The sequence below is a fragment of the Haliotis asinina genome, chromosome 8 (assembly GCF_037392515.1).
Source record: "Haliotis asinina isolate JCU_RB_2024 chromosome 8, JCU_Hal_asi_v2, whole genome shotgun sequence".
NCBI lineage: Eukaryota > Metazoa > Mollusca > Gastropoda > Lepetellida > Haliotidae > Haliotis > Haliotis asinina.
In genome coordinates, this window is record NC_090287.1 from 63,902,432 (window position 1) to 63,914,180 (window position 11,749).

General features: G+C 41.5%; 1 protein-coding gene across 1 annotated transcript; it reads left to right on the plus strand.

Annotated features, from left to right (window-relative positions):
* Window positions 1-3,266: 3,266 nt before the first annotated feature.
* On the plus strand, window positions 3,267-4,384 carry LOC137294361 (uncharacterized). The gene has a single exon (XM_067825365.1). The coding sequence runs from the start codon at window positions 3,426-3,428 to the stop codon at window positions 4,371-4,373; it is 948 nt and encodes a 315-aa protein (XP_067681466.1). The 5' UTR covers window positions 3,267-3,425; the 3' UTR covers window positions 4,374-4,384.
* Window positions 4,385-11,749: the final 7,365 nt, after the last annotated feature.

Genomic DNA, 11,749 nt, shown 5'->3' on the forward strand with positions numbered 1-11,749 from the left:
CGCTTTTGTTAAAAGTGAAATTCATCGGTACATTTTCACTGCAAACAGACTATATGTGAAAACTCTTTCACGGCCGCTTCTCGGGCGATTTTGGGCGGAAGTGGTCTGCAGGGAACGACCCAAAACAAAACAGACATGGTGCTCTGGTGAACGTTGAAGTGCGGGGCAACTGCAGACTGCGACGAATGAAACGAATGTCAAAATCACAGCGTTCGCATTTTTGTCGTGATCAATACCGCATTGCTACTGACACGTCCACTTTCCTTTGCATGTTCTCTTGACATTTTTCACAAGTTGTTCAGAAGAACATCTAAACACACATAACAGCTAAAGTTTCGAAACAAGAGAAATCTTATAAAAGTAATCGGTCATGTTTCTGTCTTGTATTTAAAGAACATGACAGAAAGCCATAGTGTCGTTTCTTGCTCTGTACTGATATTATGTTATTTCAAACTACGTGACATGGACACGACTGTGTATGAAGCAAAGTTACATTTGTTTCAATAAAATCCAAGCTGGGGTAAGTCATTTGGATTCCAAGGAAGAACAAAGATGATAATGGTGTAGTTATTATTAATTAATAGTTATTATTTAATACTCCTTTGCCAACAATCTGGAACCGTATTGCTTCGCTGAATAAACCAAAAAGGTTATTCCTAAACGCCCTGACTATACTTGCCTACTTAGGAGGTACCATGCACATTCATTGGCACCTCTCACACCGTTCTGTGTGCAAGATTAACTATCCAGTGGATGAGAATTCTATTGCGTTCCAGGAGCTCCAATGACATCATAAAGTATTCAGTGGACATTTGACAAAGGTAGCATTGTTAACATAGTCAGCATTCCATACATTCGTGTGTAACTGACCTTTTCAAAGGCGTTTTTGCTTTAATCAAATGACATATATCCCATTGGTCTTTTCTTCAACATTACGTTAACATTCACCCACCCACGCACCCGCCCACTCACACAACCACATAAGGCATACCCGGGTACTGTACGATATCATTGAAATACCCGGATACTGTATAGGATACGATGAAATACCCGGGTACGGACATACAACGACATACCCGAGGTACTATAATACATATAATGAAATATGCGAGGTACTGTGAGAGATATACTGAAATACCCGGGGTGCTGTAGGACATTCAAAGACGTTTCTGGTCTACAGTAGGGCATAGAATGAAATAGCCGGGGTGCTGTAGAACATACGATGAAATTCTGAGGGTAATGTGGGACATATAATGAAATACTCGGGGTACTCTAGGACATACAATGAAATACCAGGGGTACTGTAATACATACGATGAAATACTCGGGGTACTCTAGGACATACAATTAAATACTCGGGGTAGTCTAGGACATACAATGAAATACCCAATTCCAGTCAATGGAAAGCGACACTATTGTGTATTTCATGTATTGACTTGACCTGGCGTATTGTAGGGCATACAATGAAATACCCGGGGTACTGTAAAACATATAATGAAATATGCGAGGTACTGTGAGAGATATACTGAAATCCCCGGGGTGCTGTAGGACATACATGAGATGCCCGGGATACTATTAGACATGCAACGAATTAGCCACGGCACTGTAGGCGATGCAATGGAATAGTCGGTGTACCACAGGATATATATAAATACCCGAGGTGCGGTGGGGCAGAAAGTGAAATACCTGGGGTAATATAGGGCATAGGATGATATACCCGGGCTACTGTAGGACATACGATGACATTCCCTAGGTACTATGGGACATACAATGAAATACCCAGGGTACTGTATGATACATGATGGAATACCTGGAGTACTATGGGACATAAAAAGACTAATCGCGAAAACAATATTTGCCTTAGGTTTTGGTGAAATATGTGTTTCCTCAGTTATGTGAATGTAGTGGAAAATATAATGTGTTATGAGGATGTGTTCAGAAAATGCATCCGTTTTGAAGGATTTACCGAACATAACAATACCTCGGCGAGAATCGGAATCGTTGACTCACTGAAAACTTAATCCGACATAAGCTCATTGCAGGTACCCGTAATCAGAGCTCTGGGCAGTAATTCACTTATACCAAAACACGTCGCTGTGACGAAAGGGCGCACGTGAATGTGCACGGGTGCAAGGACGTCAGACATATTGCAAGTTCCCAACAGCGATAGCCACGGTGGTGGATACAGCTTTTACACAAAGAGGGTAGGGGAGCACAGTCGAGAATGGAGGGGTGCGTACTTCATTTTCACGACAGTTTCAATGGGATTTTAATAAACTTTCTGGACAAAGGGGGATGGGGTGGAGGATTGTGGGGTCTCTGGATCCACCTATGAGCTAATAAGTGGAGTACTTGAGTAGTTTTGGCCCCGATACGCTTTGCGTAGGTCCGTGTTAAAGTACTGGAATTCACCTTAGCACCGAGGTAGGGTTTTGTACTATCGATGCCACTAGCTGCAGCTCCCAGCTGTGATAGTCAGTGTCGAACCATGCATAGTAAGTGATGCCTCTTGCAAAGCAAGAAAGCAAGAAATGCATTTCCTCCAGTCGAATGGTTTTCGTTACTTGTCAGTTTTAGAGTCAAGTTCTTGTGTATTAATGTCATGGAATGCCGATGAAGCAATCTCAGTTGGTACCGATGAACTGTGACTACACCTAATAACCAAAATAAATGCTCTGAGAAAAAGACACTTTCAAAAGTCACAACGATGACATTCTCAAACATACATAGAAATACATATGTCACTACATATGTTCGGTGCCATCATGTTGAGAATCGACCTGGGCCCAACATTTAAGCCTCTGGACTACGTCCTGTTATCCTTAGAGAATTTCTTTTCGTTTTAGACGTTAACAAGTACTACCGTTCACAAAAGTCACTGAAAGAGTATAATACTTGGGTTATATATGTAGCGTAACATACATGTTATAAGGTACAGGGGGGCAGTCACCGCCGCGCCTCTTTACCTTCAGTACATTGAAGGGACATAGATCTCTCCACTGTACTCTACCTTCCTCACAGTGAGAGCATTGGTAATCTAGCAATACCTCATTGTGTGGACATAATCCTCTTGTACTCTTTCACTTCTCGGGCGTTATAATAAATCATGATCAAAACTGTCGGCAAGATAAACCCAGCACTATTATTCAGCCACTTGACTATCGTTATGCACTGAGTCTAGTTACATGTTCTATATTTACATAATCGACTTGTGGTGGCCACAGAAAGCAGCAGTGTACACGCAGGCTATCGTGAGGAAAGGGAGAGTCATTTGGTCATTGGGGCCTGGAACAACATGGCGCCTGATACTATTGAAATGTGTTGATAACAGTAAAAACGGATATCTATTGCTCGATAGCGTACCGTGTTCAATAATGTAAAGAGCTGATAAGAAATTTACTTGGGACTTGGCGTCGGAACAAAAGATGGATCAATCAGCCGAAGTATCGGAGGGGCGGGGAGAAAATTCCCTAAGACGACAATCTACTACAACCACTACTCCATTAGACAACGGAGACGGCAAAGGCGGTGAACTACAACGTCAAGTCAGACATGAAAACTTTAATTCTGGTTCCACGAGTGAAGAAAGAAGTCGCGTGTTGGGAGAAAACATCACCCCTCAAGACGACAACGCCGGGGGAACTGTAGAGGTGAGCGGGGAAGACAAAGAAACAAGGTTGCCAAAAATGCCTCCCAAAATGCTTCCACATTTTGGCGAACATCCTGTCAAGAAAGTCCGCAAGTGGAACAAGGCAGCCGAGAGAAAGCTGGAGATGAATGTACAGTTCCTGACGCAGAAACTCAAAGCCAAAACATTGAAACTAGATAAGGGCATTCAGAGCGTTGAGGATGAACTGCGAGACTTGGATCTAGAGAAATGTTACACGCCGCGTTATGGGGAAATGGCGACAGACTGTACTTTTAATCAAAAATCAAACGTGTCTTTACCCAACATTCCATGCAGCAGACGACACAACAGTAGCAGACGACAAAGAAGCGGCCATAGGTGTACATACAACCCCGTAAAGTCGAAGCAAAAATGTCATCACTTTCCGTGCGTCCGCCCAAAGACGTACCATACCATTGGTTACCGTGGCGACCCTGGGAATACGTCATGGATGACATGGGAAGACATTAAACAGAGCTGGAACCTGCCGAATCTGGTGGACAACATCTCAACGTCTGTTCATGACGTCAAAGTTTCTCCCAGAATCTTGACGATGAGAAAAGAAGAGAGATTACGGCGGGTAATAGAACGTCGCAAGCTGATCAACGACATGCAGCGACCTCCAAGCTGGGAGACCAACTACGGGCATCCGACCTCTTTCAAACAGCTGAAGTATCCAGTCCGCCTCTATTCCCTCTCCAACTGATTGTAAGGGAAACTGCGAATCCTGTGCGTTCAAACCTTGCATATTCCAATGCAGTGGAACAATCGAGGGAACCATGGACAATTTGGGGTGTCCATATTCGAAATAAGCAATGTCGATCTTTAGCCTCGATGACGTCAAGGATACGGTACCAGGACCATGTCAGGCATCGACATGCTGGGTTTATCATTCTAGCTTAGGATTACTCATGTTTGACTGTGTGTGTGTGTTGAAGTTAAGTACATTAATCACGGCATGAGAACAGACTCGCTGAAGCAGAACCATAAATGCTAATGTCTGCTTCATATAGATCTATCAAAGCAAACACAACTTTCCAGACCGCAAGACCGAGATGGACGTCATATAATTCGACTGCCTTCTGTTGTAATTTAAATATCCAGTGTGATTAATGTGCCTCTTATGGATTTGTGAAAAGGAGCCATACGCCCGAAGGCGGTATCAAATATATTTATAGTTTTCTCAGGACAGAGTTTCACAAAAACATTTTGTTTTTTCAAGAAATCCCAACCAAGGTGTGCTTTTCCCTCAGGATATCTAAATGCAGCATACCTCATGTATCTATAAGTGTATAGTCTGGGTGTTTGAATATGTGTGTCAGTGTCATTCTCCTCCTTGCGTGTACACAACCCACAAGTTCAACAAAGTGCGGCACTGTACTGTATATTTGCGGTCGGGGTGAACGCCTTGTTCTGTCTTTGTGTCAGTGTGTCACTGTGTATTGGATGACTGTCATGTACACAACACACAAATTCAACGTGTGCGGTACTGTACTGTATCCTGGCAGTCGGGATGAACGTCGTGTTCTGTGTTTGTGTAATGTGTCACTATGTGTTCGGTGACTGTCCTTTACACAACACTTAAGTTCAACATACTGTACTGTACTGTACACTGGCGGTCAGGTTGCATAACTTGTTCTTTGTTTGTCATCACGTGTCACCATGTGTTGGGTAACATGTGTCTATTTCATCATATAAGCTTCTGTGATAACCATTTCCTGACAGAGCTGGCGTGGGATGTCAGCAGATATAGTGAGTAAATGAACTATTCAAAGACACGGACGTTGAGATAACACTACCGCCACTGACCCACTGTGCCTCGACTCGCATTGCGTCACTAAATTCGCGTGAGCGACAATAAAGGAAATATCACACCAAGTGTCCTTCAGTCTGTGTCAGAACACCCGGCGTCTTCCTTACCTGACGTCAGTATATAGAAATTAATTTCGTTTCATCACTGAGGTTTTATTCATTTAAGGAACGTTGATAATTTATAGCTGGGGTGGGGGTGGGGTGTTAGTTATTAATATTATGGAGTTCAATGTGAATGATTACACTCCATAAGACATATGTACAAGGTAAGTTCATACACAGAGAGAGAGAGAGAGGGAGAGAGAGAGAGAGAGAGAGAGAGAGACAGAGAGAGAGAGAGAGAGAGAGAGACCCACACACCACCACCACATATGAAAAATTATATGACGACGAATCGCTATCTAACCCCCACCCCAACAACGCAACACACGCAGAGAGGCATATCCCAACCATCACCTTGTAAATAAATAATGAACGGTCCCACATTGAGCGAGTGAGTGAGTGGTTGAGAGACGCCATTTTTGACACCATTCTAGTTATATGACGGAGTGCCAGTATGAAGAGGAGGAAATCCTTAACTAAAGTGAGACCTACATTTGTAGGATGCTGACTGAGGATCAGGGTTAAAACTGATCTTCCGCAGTCCATGCTTGTCGTAGGAGGCCACAAACAGGATCAGGTGGTCAGGCTCGATGACTTAATTTACACATGCCATCATATCATAATTACGTATATCAGTGCTCATGCTGTTTACCAATGGACTGTCTGGTCGAAACTTGATTATTTACGGACCGCTGCCATATAGCTGGAATATTGCTGAGAGCGGTACTAAACAGCAAACCTACTGACAAACCCACAAACATAATTCGCTCTTTTTGGGATGACAAGCAGCCGTTACACCTGTGAAGTGACACATTTACGATGCTATCTAGTCTAGTCTAGTCTAGTCTAGATGGATGGATAGATAGATAGATAGATAGATAGACAGACAGACAGAAGATATCAATGTTAATTTCAAACTGTATAAAAACCCCAACTAAACGTTAACGGTAATCTTAAGCAACTTTGAAAACAAAGTGAAAGTCAAAGCGTTTATTGCATGAAATGTTATTGGACTATATACAAATCATAGATACAATAATATGTAAACATATTCATTCTGCAGTCATTCATTCCAATATATAAAACATGGATATTAACATTAAGTATGCTGGTAGAATAATCACACAGTCGAATTTCCTAGTTTCAGTGCTTGATGTACATGCAATGCCAGATCAGACAAAATTGTTTCATTTTTTGTAGCCAAGAGATTATCGAAAACGGCATAATTGACTTGATTTGAACAATAATGTTCGCCGAGATATTTTCTTTACAGCAACTTAAAAGTTGGGCACAAAAACATACAGTGAAAATCCGATAAGTAAACCTTCAAGGGACTCGTCAAAATTGTTTACCTATCAGGTTTTTTACTTATCCAAACTTATCAATATCTGCAATTGGCAGAATAACAGACAAGATTTGTAAGTAAGATAACATGCTTTATTGCACAACATGTCACCGATTAAGTATACAACATAAACAAGACATTTCAGTCACAGTCTAACTTATGGCTTATTTGACAAAAAACTGTCAAATTATCTTCGAACTTGGAAAACCGAGCTCGTTTTCGAGCATTTGAATAATCAGACTGGTGGTGGCATTACTTAATTTTGTCCGAATTTCTGGTCCAGTTGTACAAAGTAGCAGTGGGTATATCGAATTTCTTTGCAAAATCTGACTTCGCCAAAACAATTTCAATTTCTAGATGAGCAGCGAGTTTGTCCTCAATGAACAAATCATTTCAGTCACAGTCTAGCTAGTACAACGGAACTCATCTCCAGGTCCAGAATGACACAAAGGGCTTCATCGTGAACACTTGTCTAAATCATGTTTTCTACCTTCATAATTCATTGATCATTAGACTTGTAAGTTTAAATCATGTAAGACCAAACCTAAATCATGTAAGACCAAGTCTAAATCATGTAAGACCAAACCTAAATCATGTAAGATCAAGCCTAAATCATGTAAGACCAAGTCTAAATCATGTAAGATCAAACCTAAATCATGTAAGACCAAGTCTAAATCATGTACGACCAAGTCTAAATCATGTAAGACCAAGTCTAAATCATGTAAGAGCAAACCTAAATCATGTAAGACCAAGTCTAAATCTTGTAAGACCAAACCTAAATCATGTAAGACAAAGTCTAAATCATGTAAGACAAAGTCTAAATCATGTAAGACAAAGTCTAAATCGAACAACTGTATTTCTAATATACACTACTCAAAAGAACACTGATTTATTTACGGATAAAAACTGACAGGAACAAACGACAAGGACAGAAGTGGTAAATTCATTATTTTGAGAGTGTAATGAAATCAAAATTCATCATCAGTTCTCGATATCTCATAACATGATCATGTGGTGATGTCATGAAAGTCACTGGGGGCAAAATTGAAAATCAAGGCTCAGATGCAACAGTCAGTTACGAGTGTGACTGCCTCTTGCAGCCAACGACGTCTCATGGAGGTTACTAGTGTCTGTAACATGTTCTGAAAGAGTTGATGCAGATCTTGGGGAGAAGGGTGGTTTTTCTGCTGATGTAGTGCAGTCGAGCATCAAATGAAAGACGTATAGGGTTTAGATCTCGTTCATCCCGTTCACAAACATGCTAAACTAGACGTCACTAGTTGCTATTGCGTGCTAACGTGTCTTCAAGACAAATTTATTTGTTCTGAAGACGTTCGATGTACTTTTCTAGTAGTGTTAGGATAGGATTACTGCTGTCGGGCAAGCACCACAAAGCCACAAAGAATGTAATAAAACATTTCCAGTCTGAAACGTGGTATAATGACAATATACGTCTATCCAATGAATAATTGACACAAATCACATACTACATACCAAATAACCTAATTAAACTATCCAAATAGTATTTCCTATCCTCGCGGTACTTAATGATATCGGGTGAAAAAAATACTACAAACAGTTCTTATCATATAAATACACCATCAGGTGTATTACCAGTCTTGAGGTCGGTGAAAAACAAGGTCGTCTGACTTATCGAGGCGTCTCCTATTCTCACGGCATAACGATGATGTAACGTTATGAAGTGTGAGGAAGAGAAACCCTGTCGGAAAGGGTGGGAACAACTTTTGATTTGTCCAAGTTGGTAAAACTCACCAATATTCGTTGTAATTGCAAAATCGTGATTATTCCCAGACTTTGGCCACTTCCTAGTTATGGTCAGTGATATAAACAACCGCTGAGTGTTGCGAATCGGGGAGAACGTGTTTACCGCGAGAATACGAAACCTGCGGGGATAGGAGATGGACCTATGAACCTAAAGACATACACACACACACACGCACGCACGCACGCACACGCACACGCACACGCACACGCACACACGTGCGTAAGTACGTACATGTATATCCATATCCCTATTATATTGCTGTTAGCATCACTACCATCCCTACAATAATCGAATGCCTGTGTGGATGTATGTGCGTACGTGAGGTTACATGTGGTTGTGTGTATCTTTTACCGTAGCGATTCTTTTAATCGTTCGTTCATAACTCATAGTAATAGTAATACTAGACCTTGGAGACCACTAAATGCAAGTATCTGGAAAAAGCATGATGTGTGGGTTGTCACTATTTTATCCGACCCCTTCAGTTTACACTAGAAGCAATAACTCTATATACTGGGAGTTGCCACCACATAAAACATTCGCACACAATATGTATTGGATTCTGAAATTAAACATACTTGAAACTGTAGTCAATATAACTATCAAACACACACATAAACCACAATATATATTATAGACAAGACTAGAGATTAATAACTTATCTACATGAAACACAGTCCAGATCACCGTGATCTCGATCCTCAAGAATATCAAGACCACAACAAGTGCGATGACAACCACATAAGATAATGACCAAGGGTCAAGATGAAATTAACTTTTAAATACCTTAATACCCTAGGCGCTTGGGTGGACAGAGAACAACTAGCCAACGCACTAGCCTGTGCAAGGGGCCTGCTTTAAAGGGATTGTAAGGTGAAAAGCATGCACTGCAAATGGGTATTTCTGAAAATAGCTTATATTTTTGACTAGATTAATGTTTACAGGGCTATGGTTACGATATAAAATGTTGAATAAAAAATAACTGATAAAATGGTTAGATCTAGATTGTTCATTGAGATTGTATATCCCATCAACGTATGACACACAACTTTAAAACGTTCGCATATATATTATATTTACAACTATGTGCAATACGAAACTGACTGACTCTGCTTCATGTACACGGTTCTATAACTTCTCAACGTTATTTAGTTGTCGCGTGGTTCTCACTTCGGCAACACCGTGCAGTACAATATGACAAGGTAGGGAATTAATACATGCTCGTCGTTTTGGATACCAAATTTAGCACCTGGGAAACATGAACAAGTTTAAGGCTGTCAATATGTTAAATGCTAGTTTTCTGCAATCCTACTGGAAGCAGAACAAGAATACAATAAGTTGGTTAAGCCAAAAATGGTGTGTGTGCGTGCGTGCGTGCGTGCGTGTGTGTTGGGGGGACAGGGAGGGGTTGGGGGGTTGGGGGGGGGGGGGGGGAACAAGAATTCATACCCTCCTCAGTCTGTTCTGTCGTTAAGTACCCTTTGATTGTCCGACAGAGACTTCTGAGGGTGCAGGGGACACAGCTCTCTCTTCTGGCACAGAAGGATCAGCAACTTTAGGCTTTAGGCTTCATCTAGGCTTGTGGATCTTGAATTTGGTTTCCCACGACTCGTCTTACTTGTGGGGCATTGTGATGTCAATGTTTCCCCATTGAAACTGAGACCGTGAATGAGAACGGACAAGAATTAAGGTGCTGGTACTTATAGAAATCGGGTCAGGATGTGATTGCTATGACGATTCCACGCACTAGGAACGGAGTGAGAACGTATTGCGAGCGGAAAGAACTACCTGAAAACAAGGTGGTGGAAATACGAATGAGTTAGAACGGGCTTGTGCGTATTAAGAACGAGATATGTCTAGTTCAGAAAGGATACAAAGTGACTCAGGATACAAAGTGACTAAGGATACAAAGTGACTAAGGACGGGACTGAACTGCTTGTTGTCCTCTCTGAACAGGCAGTTTGGCCTAGTCTAAACGCAAAACCAGTTGTCATGGGATGGGGTAGACGTACTAAAACTGTCTATGATCAAACAAGAATCGTATCTTTTTGAAATACATGTTAGTGTTCTATCCCGTTTTACAATTATGTTTGGACAGGCAAGGACGTCTTAACAACTACCATGGAATGACTCTGGCTTAGGAGTGAACTCCACAGAATTATCTGACTGCAACTTAAGATCCAATGTGAGCTGTGATGTAAGATTTGACTCTCCTTACATAGATAAGCAGAAGTCGCCATACAATTCTCAAACACTCCGGGTCAAAATATTGTTGAAAGGCCCAAACACTGGATTATCGAGAACATAGTTAGGCAGACTACTTTTTGACCGACCGTACATTGTATTACCTTCCGCAACTACGTGTACGAACAGGACACAATTCAAAATTTACACTGAGGTGTTCGGTAAGATATATGTGTTGTTCACCGGTCCCTCTGGGCCCATGGTTGATGTTTGTTTATGTTTTTATGCCCATGCTCCGCCGTGGCAAGCGAACAACACATACTCAACACACAAAGATGCGTTGTCTTGCTGGTGTCCTGTATTCCTGCGGACATATATAATAATTCACATTACCGACGTGCTTACGAATTTTATTGTTCATTATCGGTTTTTCAAAGCCGGTTCTGATATCGTTTTTGCAAAGAGTGATATGCAGATTGTATAATATATATAGTGCGAGAAACCCTACTCAACGAGAGTATATATGGGTATCGGCTGGTCACAATGGCTAACAAGAATGAAAGATGTTTGGGTTGGGGTAGGAAAACAAGTGTTAGGACGGTGGTATGAATGGGGATGTGTAAACACGTGTTTTGGAGCATATAGTGGCGTGAGCGGATGTTCGATGTTAGTAGTCGTGGCCTGACGTATGTGAGAGCAACGTTGGGCTTTTCACAGGAAAAGAACCGCCCGGTAACCACCCAACTTCCGGAGTCGTGACTGTGTGGTCTCCACCGTGGCTTCTTCTGTAACTCCATCGCCACGTTGCGCTTCACAAGGATTGGTAAGTGACAAAAAATTCCCTTTGGAATATAAG

What these genes read in the sequence shown, in the direction of transcription:
- LOC137294361 (XM_067825365.1), top strand. Translation starts at nt 3,426, where the DNA reads ATGGATCAATCAGCCGAAGTATCGGAGGGGCGGGGAGAAAATTCCCTA.